Source organism: Pundamilia nyererei, unplaced genomic scaffold (genome assembly GCF_000239375.1).
Source record: "Pundamilia nyererei isolate P.nyererei 1_Seehausen unplaced genomic scaffold, PunNye1.0 scaffold00190, whole genome shotgun sequence".
NCBI lineage: Eukaryota > Metazoa > Chordata > Actinopteri > Cichliformes > Cichlidae > Pundamilia > Pundamilia nyererei.
In genome coordinates this window covers 274,592-285,450 of record NW_005187591.1, presented here as the reverse complement: position 1 = coordinate 285,450, position 10,859 = coordinate 274,592, and the positions used below count along the sequence as shown (strand labels likewise).

General features: G+C 40.6%; 1 protein-coding gene and 1 pseudogene across 1 annotated transcript in view; both read right to left on the bottom strand.

The window, feature by feature from the left end:
- The window catches only part of LOC102192839 (cystathionine beta-synthase-like), a 9,705-nt pseudogene extending 3,239 nt beyond the window's left edge, over positions 1-6,466 (bottom strand).
- Positions 1-10,859, bottom strand: part of LOC102202920 (cystathionine beta-synthase-like) — a 19,022-nt gene that overhangs the window by 3,364 nt on the left and 4,799 nt on the right. The window contains exons 9-14 of the mRNA XM_013914362.1: positions 10,462-10,510; positions 9,973-10,050; positions 9,732-9,866; positions 8,795-8,903; positions 8,614-8,698; positions 8,151-8,299 (exon numbers count right to left, since the gene is read on the bottom strand). Of these exons, the coding sequence (XP_013769816.1) occupies positions 8,175-8,299; positions 8,614-8,698; positions 8,795-8,903; positions 9,732-9,866; positions 9,973-10,050; positions 10,462-10,510 (581 nt within the window). The 3' untranslated portion in view covers positions 8,151-8,174. The remainder of the gene's footprint in view (positions 1-8,150; positions 8,300-8,613; positions 8,699-8,794; positions 8,904-9,731; positions 9,867-9,972; positions 10,051-10,461; positions 10,511-10,859) is intronic.

The following is a 10,859-nucleotide window of genomic DNA, read 5'->3' as shown; positions in this document are numbered from 1 at the left end:
CATCTGTTCATGCTCAAGGGTGTTTTGTGCCCAGTAGTGTGTATGGATGCACAAATAATGAAGAAGGAAAACTACCTCTAAATTCTGAAACTTTACATCAAATTAACAGCTAGATAAACTTGACCTGATAAAACCTGGACACATTAAGGTGTTCCAGCAGGACACAAACACACATCCAAACTGGTTTTGGAATGGAAATAGCAAGCTTGTGAAATGACCATCGAAAAGTCCTAACGTCACCCCTATTTAAAAAGTATTGATGTTCATGGGTATGATGAGTGCATGTAAACGTCTGCCCACAACTGTATTTTTGAAGGCATGAAGGCCTGTGAGCACTCCAGACTCTCACTGGATTCAAAGTGTATCTGCCATTGTGTCTCGTACATGTAGTTGCGGACAGAGTCAGGCAGGATGACCACACAGCGCTGCCCCTCCTCCAGCTGCTGAGCCATCTTCACAGCTGCTGCCATCGCTGAGCCAGAGCTGCCACCTTCAGCAAAACAGGCAAATCGATCATTTAGAGCGAACTGAGGTTGCTCATAACATACCACAACTCACTGATATGAACTTACCGCACAAAAGACCCTCCTCTCTGATCAGTTTGCGGGACATAAGGAACGTTTCTGTGTCGGTTGATTTGTACCAGACATCCACAATCTGTGCAGATTCAACAGAGACGGGCGTTTAGCAAAAATACTCACTTTACAAATGTGCATGTTAAAAAAAATACTCACAGATCTGTCCAGTACTGTGGGGATGAAGTCAAGGCCGATTCCCTCCACTTCAAATGGAAACTTTTTATTCTTCCCTTCTGAGCCTTCCAGAACAGAGCCTTCAGGATCCACACCGACTACCTAAAAACAGACATGAGGAATTGGGTAAGAGGCTGCAAACGGTGCAGGGTTAAACAGTTATCAAGTAATGTTTGATGGAGCTGCCAATACATGCATTGCTTCACTGATGGATATGCATCAGTGTGAGTCAGAAATAATAATAATAAGAATACAGTAAATAAAAACCATTCATTAGAGACTGTGGACTGATAGGTTGTGTGGTGCTCACTTTGACATTTGGACATCTTTCCTTTAACTTTCGAGCAACACCAGTGAGCGTGCCGCCTGTGCTGACTCCAGCCACCAACATGTCCAACTGACCTAAAACAAAAACACATTTTCTTTTTCAAGCTGTAAAAAAGTTTTTTTTTTAATAATAATATAATTTCACATTCATGCCTAATAAGCTAATATGAACGATTAGAGGAATTTTCAAGGTTTAACAAAAAGAACCAGCAATATGCCTTCATTTATTCGTGCAGTTTGATATACAGATCAGTGTTTTAGGCATGTTTCTTGTATGATTAAAAGTAATTTAATACATTTGTGCAAATAATGTGGAATCTGTCCATAGGTTTACTGTTCGTCTCCTCCCAACCGTTGACATTTTGTCATGTTTTCATGAGAAACAGCGGCAACGGGAGTTAAATGTGCTGTTTCACACGCCTCCATGGGCAGATCAAATGTGCAAGTCTAACCTCAGTGCACAAAAAGATTACTTCTGATTGGATCACTTCCAAACTCGTCCCACCTCATGTCTCCAGAAATTCTCATTATACTTTGTTTTTTGTTTTTTGTTGATGAAAGTGTCAAAACATAATTTTGACATTTTTGTTGTGCGTTCGTTTTTATTTGGTTATTGTCTTTTCTCGTTCTTGTTTTCATCAGGAAAAAAAATATGGTTGTTGAGAACAAAATTAACGCTGCTCCTCAGAGCCAGGCTCAGACTTTCTACTTCAATGAGTGAAGGGAGAGAAAGAAAAGACTTAGTGGCAGAGCCATGTGTTTCTTTTCATTACCCTCAAAATCAGTTGTTGAATTAAACATGTACAGCAAAAATTAGACTCAAGCTAGAAGATGCATCAAAAATCAGAGTTTCTATCAGCTCGAACCATCACACTGCTCCAGTATCTCCTCAGCCGTGGTGTTGTAGTGAGCCAGGGGGTTGCTTGCATTGCCATACTGGTTGAGGATGTGCGAGTTGGGGATCTCGTTCTTCAGACGCCAGGCCGTACGTATATGAGACTGTGGTGAATCAAAAGCTGCAGCTGTGGGTGTGCGGACAATTTCTGCCCCGAGAGCTCTCAGGACATGCACCTAGGACACAGGAGAGGATGAAACTTCAATACATTCCTCCCACTGAAAAGAAGAAGAAGAAGAAACAGAGCTACTTACCTTCTCCATGCTCATCTTCTCAGGCATCACAATGATGCAATGGTAGCCTTTTACTGCAGCTATGAGGGCGAGGCCAATACCTGCACAAAGAGCAAGATTTATTTAAATGACCTTTTTCCTTCATCATGGAGCTACAATACTGCACTTCAGTTCGGTTTATGTTAAACCGTATCAAACACTGAGCCTTCAACCCATTTGTTCATTCACACTCATGTACCCGTGTTTCCAGAGGTGGGCTCGATGATGGTGTCTCCTGGTTTAAGGACCCCGGCTCTCTCGGCGTCCTCCACCATGCGCAGGGCGATCCTGTCTTTCACACTGCCTCCTGGATTGAAGAACTCACACTTGGCCACTAAACACAGTCACCCGTTAAAAAGAATACTGTCATACTACACAGTAAAAACTGAAATTAAACTATCAGAAATGAATAAATAAACAGATAAAAGAAACGCATGAACAAGAGGAGCCTATAGAGAATTTATACTGCTCATCTTGGAAAAGCTAAATGTGTTTGGCACATTGCGTTCGGATCATCAACGTAGGTTTGAAAAGATCAAAGAACCTGGATTTTGAGATGAAATAATGAAGAATAAGGCGGGAAAACCTTAACAGTTTTCAGCTTTCCAGCTCAATTTAATTTACAGGTGTTTTTGTTCTTTCATCCAACAGAGAAAGAAAGTCTTTCAGTCTCACCTCTCCATCCAGGGAACGAGCTGCCTCCTCATACAAAACAACAACAGTCTCACAGTAGGAAACATGATACTTCAACGCTCCCTTCTCAGCTATTTTGCTTGTTCTACGGCTGTGCCACAGTCATTCAAGGCCCTGCTGTTTACTTCTCCCATTTAAACAAGCGAAGTTTCGTGCAGATTCATTCACATAATGAATCTGCATGAAATGCATAATAATCATTCTGATGTTTATTTGGAAGATTCTGCAGAAACTGAAAGTAAAAATAGTCAAAGTGATTGTGTGCAGAGAAGCTTATGGATTCTGCTTGTACTGATATCCAGGCATGTGTGGGTGTGTCACATTTTACATTCATACTCACAGATATCACACTTGAGCCCAAACTCTTTGGGGATTTTGTTCAAGCGAACCAGAGGTGTGTGTCCAATTTTCTCAAGGATGCTGGAGAGGATGCCAGAGGGCTTGGTGCTGTAATGTACGAGATAACACACAATTAACAGTCATTACCATCTTGGAGATACCATACACGATGTCATGTTCATTACATCTCGTGAGAATTTAATTACAAAATACCAGAAATATCAGAAGTATCACTACAACATACTCTAACTGGCCAGTTTGTTAGGTACACATTTTTATCATTGGGTTTAACGCCCTTTTTTCTTTCAGAAATGCCTTAATTCTTTATGGCATCAAATGGGTGACATGACCCATTTGATGCTGCAGACCAGGTGCCTGACGTTCCACCAAATCCCAAAGATGCTCTACTGGATTGAGATCTGGTGACTGGAGGCCATTTGAGTGGAGTGGACTCATCGTCATGTTCAAGAAACCAGTTTGAGTTGATTTGCGCGTTGCAGCACGGTGTCCTATCCTGCTAGAAGCAGGCATCAGAACATGGGTACACTGTGGTCATAAAGTGATGGACATGGTCAGTAACAGTACTCAGGGAGGCTGTGGGGTTTAAATGATGCTCAGTTTATACTAAGGAACCCAAAGTGAGCCAAGAAGATACCCCCCAAATTATTATACCACCAGCAGTCTGAACCACTGACACAAGGCAGGATGGATCCATGCTTTTATGTTGATTATGCCAAATTCAGATCAGGTGAAGTTTTTCCAACCTTCTATTGTCCAGTTGTCCCTGTGAACTGTAGCCTCAGTTTCTGGTTTTTAGCTGTCAGGAGAGGCATCCAGTGTGGCCTGCTGCTGTAGCCCATCTGTTTTAGGTTTGATATTTTGATAACTTAGTTGTAACAAGTCTTTTCCCTCTAACTTCTGTCATCAACAAGGCATTTCCCCCCCAGAGAACTGGATATTATAGTCTTTGTTTGACCGTTTTCAGTAAAGCACAGAGATGGTTGTGTGAGAAAATCTGAGTAGATCAGCAGTTTCTGATAGTTCTGAGTCAATTAAGTCACCGTTCTTCATTCTGGTGCTCAGTTTGAACTTCAGCAGGTCATCTTGATCATCTTGATCATCTCTACATGCATTGAGTTGTTGCTGTCTGGTTGACTGTTTATATGTTTGCCCATGAGTGTATGTGTGACATCTGTTTGTGAATCAACATTCTTTTACAGCTGTAATGGAGTTTCATTATTTAAAGACTGAGCTTAAGCTCAGAGCATTCTCTCCTCTACACAGCAATCTCTTTATTTTTTCCAGACTCTTACCGTGCTGAGTGGCTATGAGGCGACTCTGACATGGGCGCGCCCAGCTTCCAAGTACATCTCCTGGGCAAATCAGGACGGATCCACTTCGTCTCATCAGGAGTCTCGTCTGTGTTCTCCAGCTGAGTCTCAGTGAATGATTCATCCTTATCTTCACCATCAGCAGATAACCTGTCACAACTGTTCACAGCTGCTGTAGCCTGACACACACTTGAAGATGCTTTAGCACAAGTGACTTCTGCATTTGTTGGGTTAGCTGCAGATGTGCAAGGAGAAGGAACTTCTTCCAAGGATTTTGTACCAAAATCAGTGGGCATGGTTCATCTGCAGCAAGATGGGACACATTTTACACCACATTTACATCAAGCTTTCAAAAGTTACTGACAAGTTGGCAAGACCTTTTGTTTTAGTGGCCACTTAATTTGACTCATTCATCAATGACTTGTATCACGTTAACCTATCCCAGCTGTCTTAGGGGGAGAGGCAGGGTACACGCACAGGTCGCCAGCCTGTCGCAGGACTAAGTCATAGACACAGACAACCATTCACACTCACATTCACATATGCAGGCAACTTAGAGTTTCCAGTTAATCCCTACGAATTGCATGTCTTTGGAATTTGGGAGGAAGCTGGAGTACCCGGAGAGAACCCACACAAACACAGTGAGAACATGCAAACTCCACACAGAAAGACCCAGGCCTGATGGTGGAATTGAACTCAATAAATAAGCTACACATTATTTTATCTAACCTTAAATTAATTTAAAGCCAATTTGCATGACACAGTTTGATTGATGTCCAGACATAATTTTAAGAATATGTTGCTCCTTCTGTGCCCACCCACACATTTCTTTGGCTGCCACTGGCCGACACAGGTCGCTGGTCCATTACGTGGCCAACACAGAGAAAAAGTCAACCGCACACTATCACACCCCCACCTACAATTCAGAAGCATCAATTATCCTAGCAAGCACGTCTAATCAGTGGAAGGAAACCCACACAGACACAGTCTGGCCACACAAACTTCACACAGACAGGCCCCGGCCAGACCGCAGTAGTAGTATGATCCTTTATTCTGTGCTGTTTTTCAGCTTTCTGGTTGTGGGGTTATGCTTACTTTCCTTGTGCTTGATATGATCCTGTGTTCTGTGCCTTTTGTCTCCTACTTGCCTGAGTTGCTAGGTTTGTTTATTTCATTTTTCCTCTGTTCCTTCTCTCTTTGTGTGTCTGTTCCCTCATTACCCTCTGTGTGTATATATATATTATCCCTGCCCTTTGTCTCTCTTGCATCGTAGCCTTGTTCCTGAGTCCTACGTTTAGGACCTTAGTCCTGCCTGACACACAGCCTAAAGAAGAAATACATATTCCGACTCCAGTTTCAAAAGACTTCCAAGAACACCCAGCCCGCATAATAATAAAACCATTAATATATACAGTCACAATGTTACAGTCATCTGTGGCTATAGGGACCTAACATTTCTGCTTAATCTTCAGAATAAATATAATGACAATTTCATTCACTTTGTAAACCATGGAATATGATTACATACTTTATTTTGTGAATTAAATCATATACTGCACTACTGAAAACACTGAACACTTAAAAAAAACAACAACATAAAAGTACTAAAAGTACACAGCACAGATGTACTTCTGCATTTTAAGGGTGACCCAGGTGAGGAAACCACACCCAACTCTCGCTGGCTGATACAGTTAGCTAAATCAGCTTAGCTAAAAACTTACTAAAACATTTACTCACCAAGACCATGAGAAAGTAGTTGGACATTATCAAGCTGGTACCACAATCACTTTTACTTTCATTCCTAAACAACAAGAAGAATAAACAACAGGCTTTTTTTCCCACTCCTGTGTTGTTGCATTCAGGTTCAACCGGAGTGGGCGGGACTTGTTTCCTCCCTCCAATAGAATTTCAGTATATGCCCTAGGGGAATCCAAACTTCAGTAATACACAAATTAACCTAAGAGCTGGAGTTCTAAATCAGAATGTAAAATAAGACACACAGAGAGTTGCTGCTATTGGGCTACACTGTAATAACATTGTAACAAGTGAACTCTGCTTTCTGCTGATTGCACACAGGTGAGTCCTAGTTTCAGCATAACCGCAGCCTGGAGATAAAAACAGGAATCAACATGTTTCTCTAACTGTGTACTGAAATGCTGAATTCCTACTAACTGCAGTTAAAGGAGTGGTGTGCAATAACATTCACAGAAAGGCATGGAGTGACGCCCACCTCCATACACATGAACGAATATATCTTCCTCCGCTGTTTAGAAATTCAAGATAAATTGAATCAGATTAAAACATACCATTTGCACTCCCTGTCTGCAGAAAGACACAAACCTGTGTGCTGGTAGTGTGTCAAAAACTGATTTCCAATATTTGCCATAAAAATGATTGTTGGAATTTAAACAGTTATAAATGATTGCTGGCATCTAAGATATGCCAAACATATAATATCAAGACATTTTGACTCAGCGATAACAATTTTTTGTGTATTCACTGTTATATTTCCTTTTAATTTTAATGTCTCACCAACATTAAAAATGTTTTTATTCAAGAGTGATCCGGCCATGAGGGCAGCTGAAATAAAATAAAAAAATCCAATTTCTGTGAACACGCTGAGAGACCAAAAAGAACTAGATTGATTATACTGCAGTTGCAATAAGGCAGAGTCATAAAATGTTTGCAAAACAGGTTATTTCTTTATTTTCTATATAACCACATAATAAACACCGTTCACTACAGTCTAATTACAATGTAAGTAAATATTAGACATAAAAGCACACGAGAACAGCAGAAATCATTGTTTGGCTTTTTTGGCACAACACCAACAACATCTGATATCTCCTATTGGTGCCGTTTCTGCATCATCATCATAATATTGGTCCATGATCAACATTGTAACTGACCAATAACATTGTCATGATGTTATATGCTTTGCATTGTGAGGGACACAGAAGAAACAAAATATGCCTCTGTTTATATCATACTTCTGGACATAATTGTATCTATATTCATTTATACAACATAATAAACAATTTTATCAACGTAGGCTTCTCTTAGCCAAATTTAGGTTATGTTGGTTTGCTAGTTTTTAAATGTATAAACTAACTTCTTGGCTAATGCTAAGTGACTTACACGGAGCAAATAAAGCAAATTGATAAAAACATGTACAAAAAAAGAAAAAACACTAAACACAAAGGCACCACACTTAAAAAAAAAACATTATGTGTGGCAGGAAAAAAAGAAAGAATAGAAATATTTTTACTGTATTGTAAGAGAAAAGAGTCAGTTCCAGAAAGATGATGGTAACGTCCCTCCAGAAAAAAACTAAGCTGCCCTTTAACTGGAGATTTTTCACTCATTACAAGATGCAAAGTGTTAAAAAAAAGAACAAAGATAGCTCTGAATAGTGCTTTACAACTTCTCTGTCCTCTCTGGAGCTCTATTATTATTATCATCATCATTATTATTAGGATTATTTCAGTGACATTACAGGTGATCGTTTGCTGTCTCTCAATGAACAGGAAGTAAAATCCACCTTAAACAGGACACAGTCACTGGGTTACACCGCCTGACTTTGATGGTTGCAGTCCTGCCCCTCGTGTGTGGTGATGTAGGAGAGAAGGTCAATCGCTGTCACGACAGCAAATAAAATCTCCCTCTGGAGGGCCGACCCATCGACCCCGTCTGCACAGAGACACAAAACTCCTGTTAAACACAGAAGACTGTTGTGGTTTGTTTACTGCACAGGCTCATGAACAAAGTTTCCCATGTCGTCCACAAATGCAGGTTTTAGCTCAATGATGGAAAGAAAGAGCCATATGTGAACATGATCCAGGAGAATGCAAATGTATGATTGTAAATCAGTGTCTTTGGGTGTCATAACCAAAATGAAGCTTTGTGAATGACATTTATCAACCACGCAATAAACAGCTCATTATAAAAATGATCTGCACATAAATGTCCTGCATAAACACTATTTAGGAAATTAATTTTCTCACATTGAGTTTGATTGTGAACCACCAGGGCAAAGTTATCAGTTTTGAGGATATGGGAAAGCTTCCCCAGGTCGTCTGTCAGGTGCACCTGAAAGCACAAGTGGAGGAAGATTAAACAAGCGTGTAAAAACGTTCATTATGTCATCAAAGGTCGCCATGAAGAGCTCTGCACTCTCTGACTGACCTGTTTGAAGGCTTTGAGGAGCACCGCGCTAACAGCCGCTGAAAGTTCAACCTTCCCCGCCAACAGAGAGGACAGAATGGTTTCCAGAGTCACCATTCCCAGGATGGCCCTGTGGAAATACACAAAACCCACAAACTCCCATCAGACTCAGGTGACGAGAAGACTAACCCATCGTGTCTCTGCCTGCTTATGTCCACCAAATGTCAAGATTAAAAATGGGTAACCAAACTGGACGATTAATCAATGTAGTTTTTAACTAGAGTTTATCTTGAGACGAGATCCAACTTATATGGTTACACACTCAAATAAGGATACCTCACATGGGGATTTACACTGGAGGGACAGGGTTGTAATGTATGTGTATCTACCCATCAGACGTCCAGCTGCCCACTCACATCTTTAAACTACATCCCTGCAAAGTTTAACATCTCTGACTACAAGTGAGGTGGCAACACTGCTGGAAGTGTTAATAAAAACATAAATAATCACTGAGGTTTTAAAAGCTGTGGGAAATACAAGCTTCACATGTTCATATTATTTATCTTTAAAAATATTTCAGTTGAGTAGTTATATAAAGATGAAAATAAGACAAAAAGATTAGACAAGACAAAGGTCACAGACAAAGTGTTAGAATCTCTTCCTGACACTGTGATGTCATCCCGAAATTCAATTTCCACCATCAACTCGAGAACAGAGCCACGTTTCAGTGTGAAATCCTGAGATCAAACTACGACCTGTGGAACATCTGCCGAGCATTTAGCTGCTCTGCACGAGAGAAGATGACGATACAGAGGATGAGATCTGTTTCTCTGAAATCTCCATGGAGACCACTGTTTGTGTTTATGCTGGAAGTTCCTGTCCTCTTCCTGTTTATACAAGGTCATATCCAAACAGAGCATTCATAATACTAACCTGATATAGAGAAGAAGAGACATACCCTGACTCAGTGACGACTGGTGCCTGATCCAGTGAGTTCTCCTTCAGGATCTCAATGGTTTTCTGGCAGGACACAGAATGTGTGACAGTGAGGAGGGCAGACAGGTGTAGACTCTGAACAGTCCGGCTCCACCACCTGCAAGACGGAAAAACAGAGGTTTTAACACCAACCTGCTCCGTCATACCTCCTCTGAGGGGTATAAGCTATAGCTGATTTGCGGATTTTTGTTGTTGTTTTTTACCAGGGTTTTGGGTCCATTTGAGCGTCCAAGCAGAGGAAGCCTTTCTCACACATCCACTGATCCCTCAGGAACTTTGACCTGCAGGTAGATACGGGTGAGTTTGAAGAAGTGTGCTAAAGTTCAGCCAGGGTTCCACCTAAAACACATCTGACTCTAGACAATCTGTTATTTATCAGCTGCATCACTGCTTTACGTCAGTTTTTTGTTTTTTTTTATGCTGACAGCTTTATTGTGGGATTTATTGGTTAGGGATAGGACATGGCTGTAAAAATAAAAGAAAGAAAGAAAGCATCCTAGTTGAAACACATGTGTCTCTTCCTCTCTCATTTCCTGTCACTGCTGTTCTGTCCTTAATAATGGGAAAAACATCCACACAAAGGGTTTCAAAAGAAAGTGCTTTTATGTTAAATTCTTGTCTAGCTAATGGCTGGTGGGAGCCACATGGTTACTGCTTTTAGCCAGACATAGCTCAGAGGAAGAGAGTCCAACTCTTTGAAACCATGAAGATCTCTAAACTGTTCAGTGGACTGATTCATTTCTACACACATTTACACATTTTTGAGGACAAAGCTAAAAACTGTTGGATGGTCTGTGGTTAAATTTGGTATATATGTTCATTCGTTGGCTTTTAAAGATTTCATTAAAATTTTCTTTTTAAATGGGGAAAGATTATAAAGCATAATACATCTTTAATCATCTAAAAAAAAACAAGAATGCAAGCAGAAATTTTAATGCATTTTCTCTCTAATCCACGCAGGATCAAAAGTATACGTACCAGCCACTGGCCCAAAATCAGCAGCTTCAAGTTCAACTGAAAAGAGCAGCTGCCCCACATAGACAAGCCAAATGCCTTCTGAAGCAACGTTTTATGATCAGAAGGGACAAAA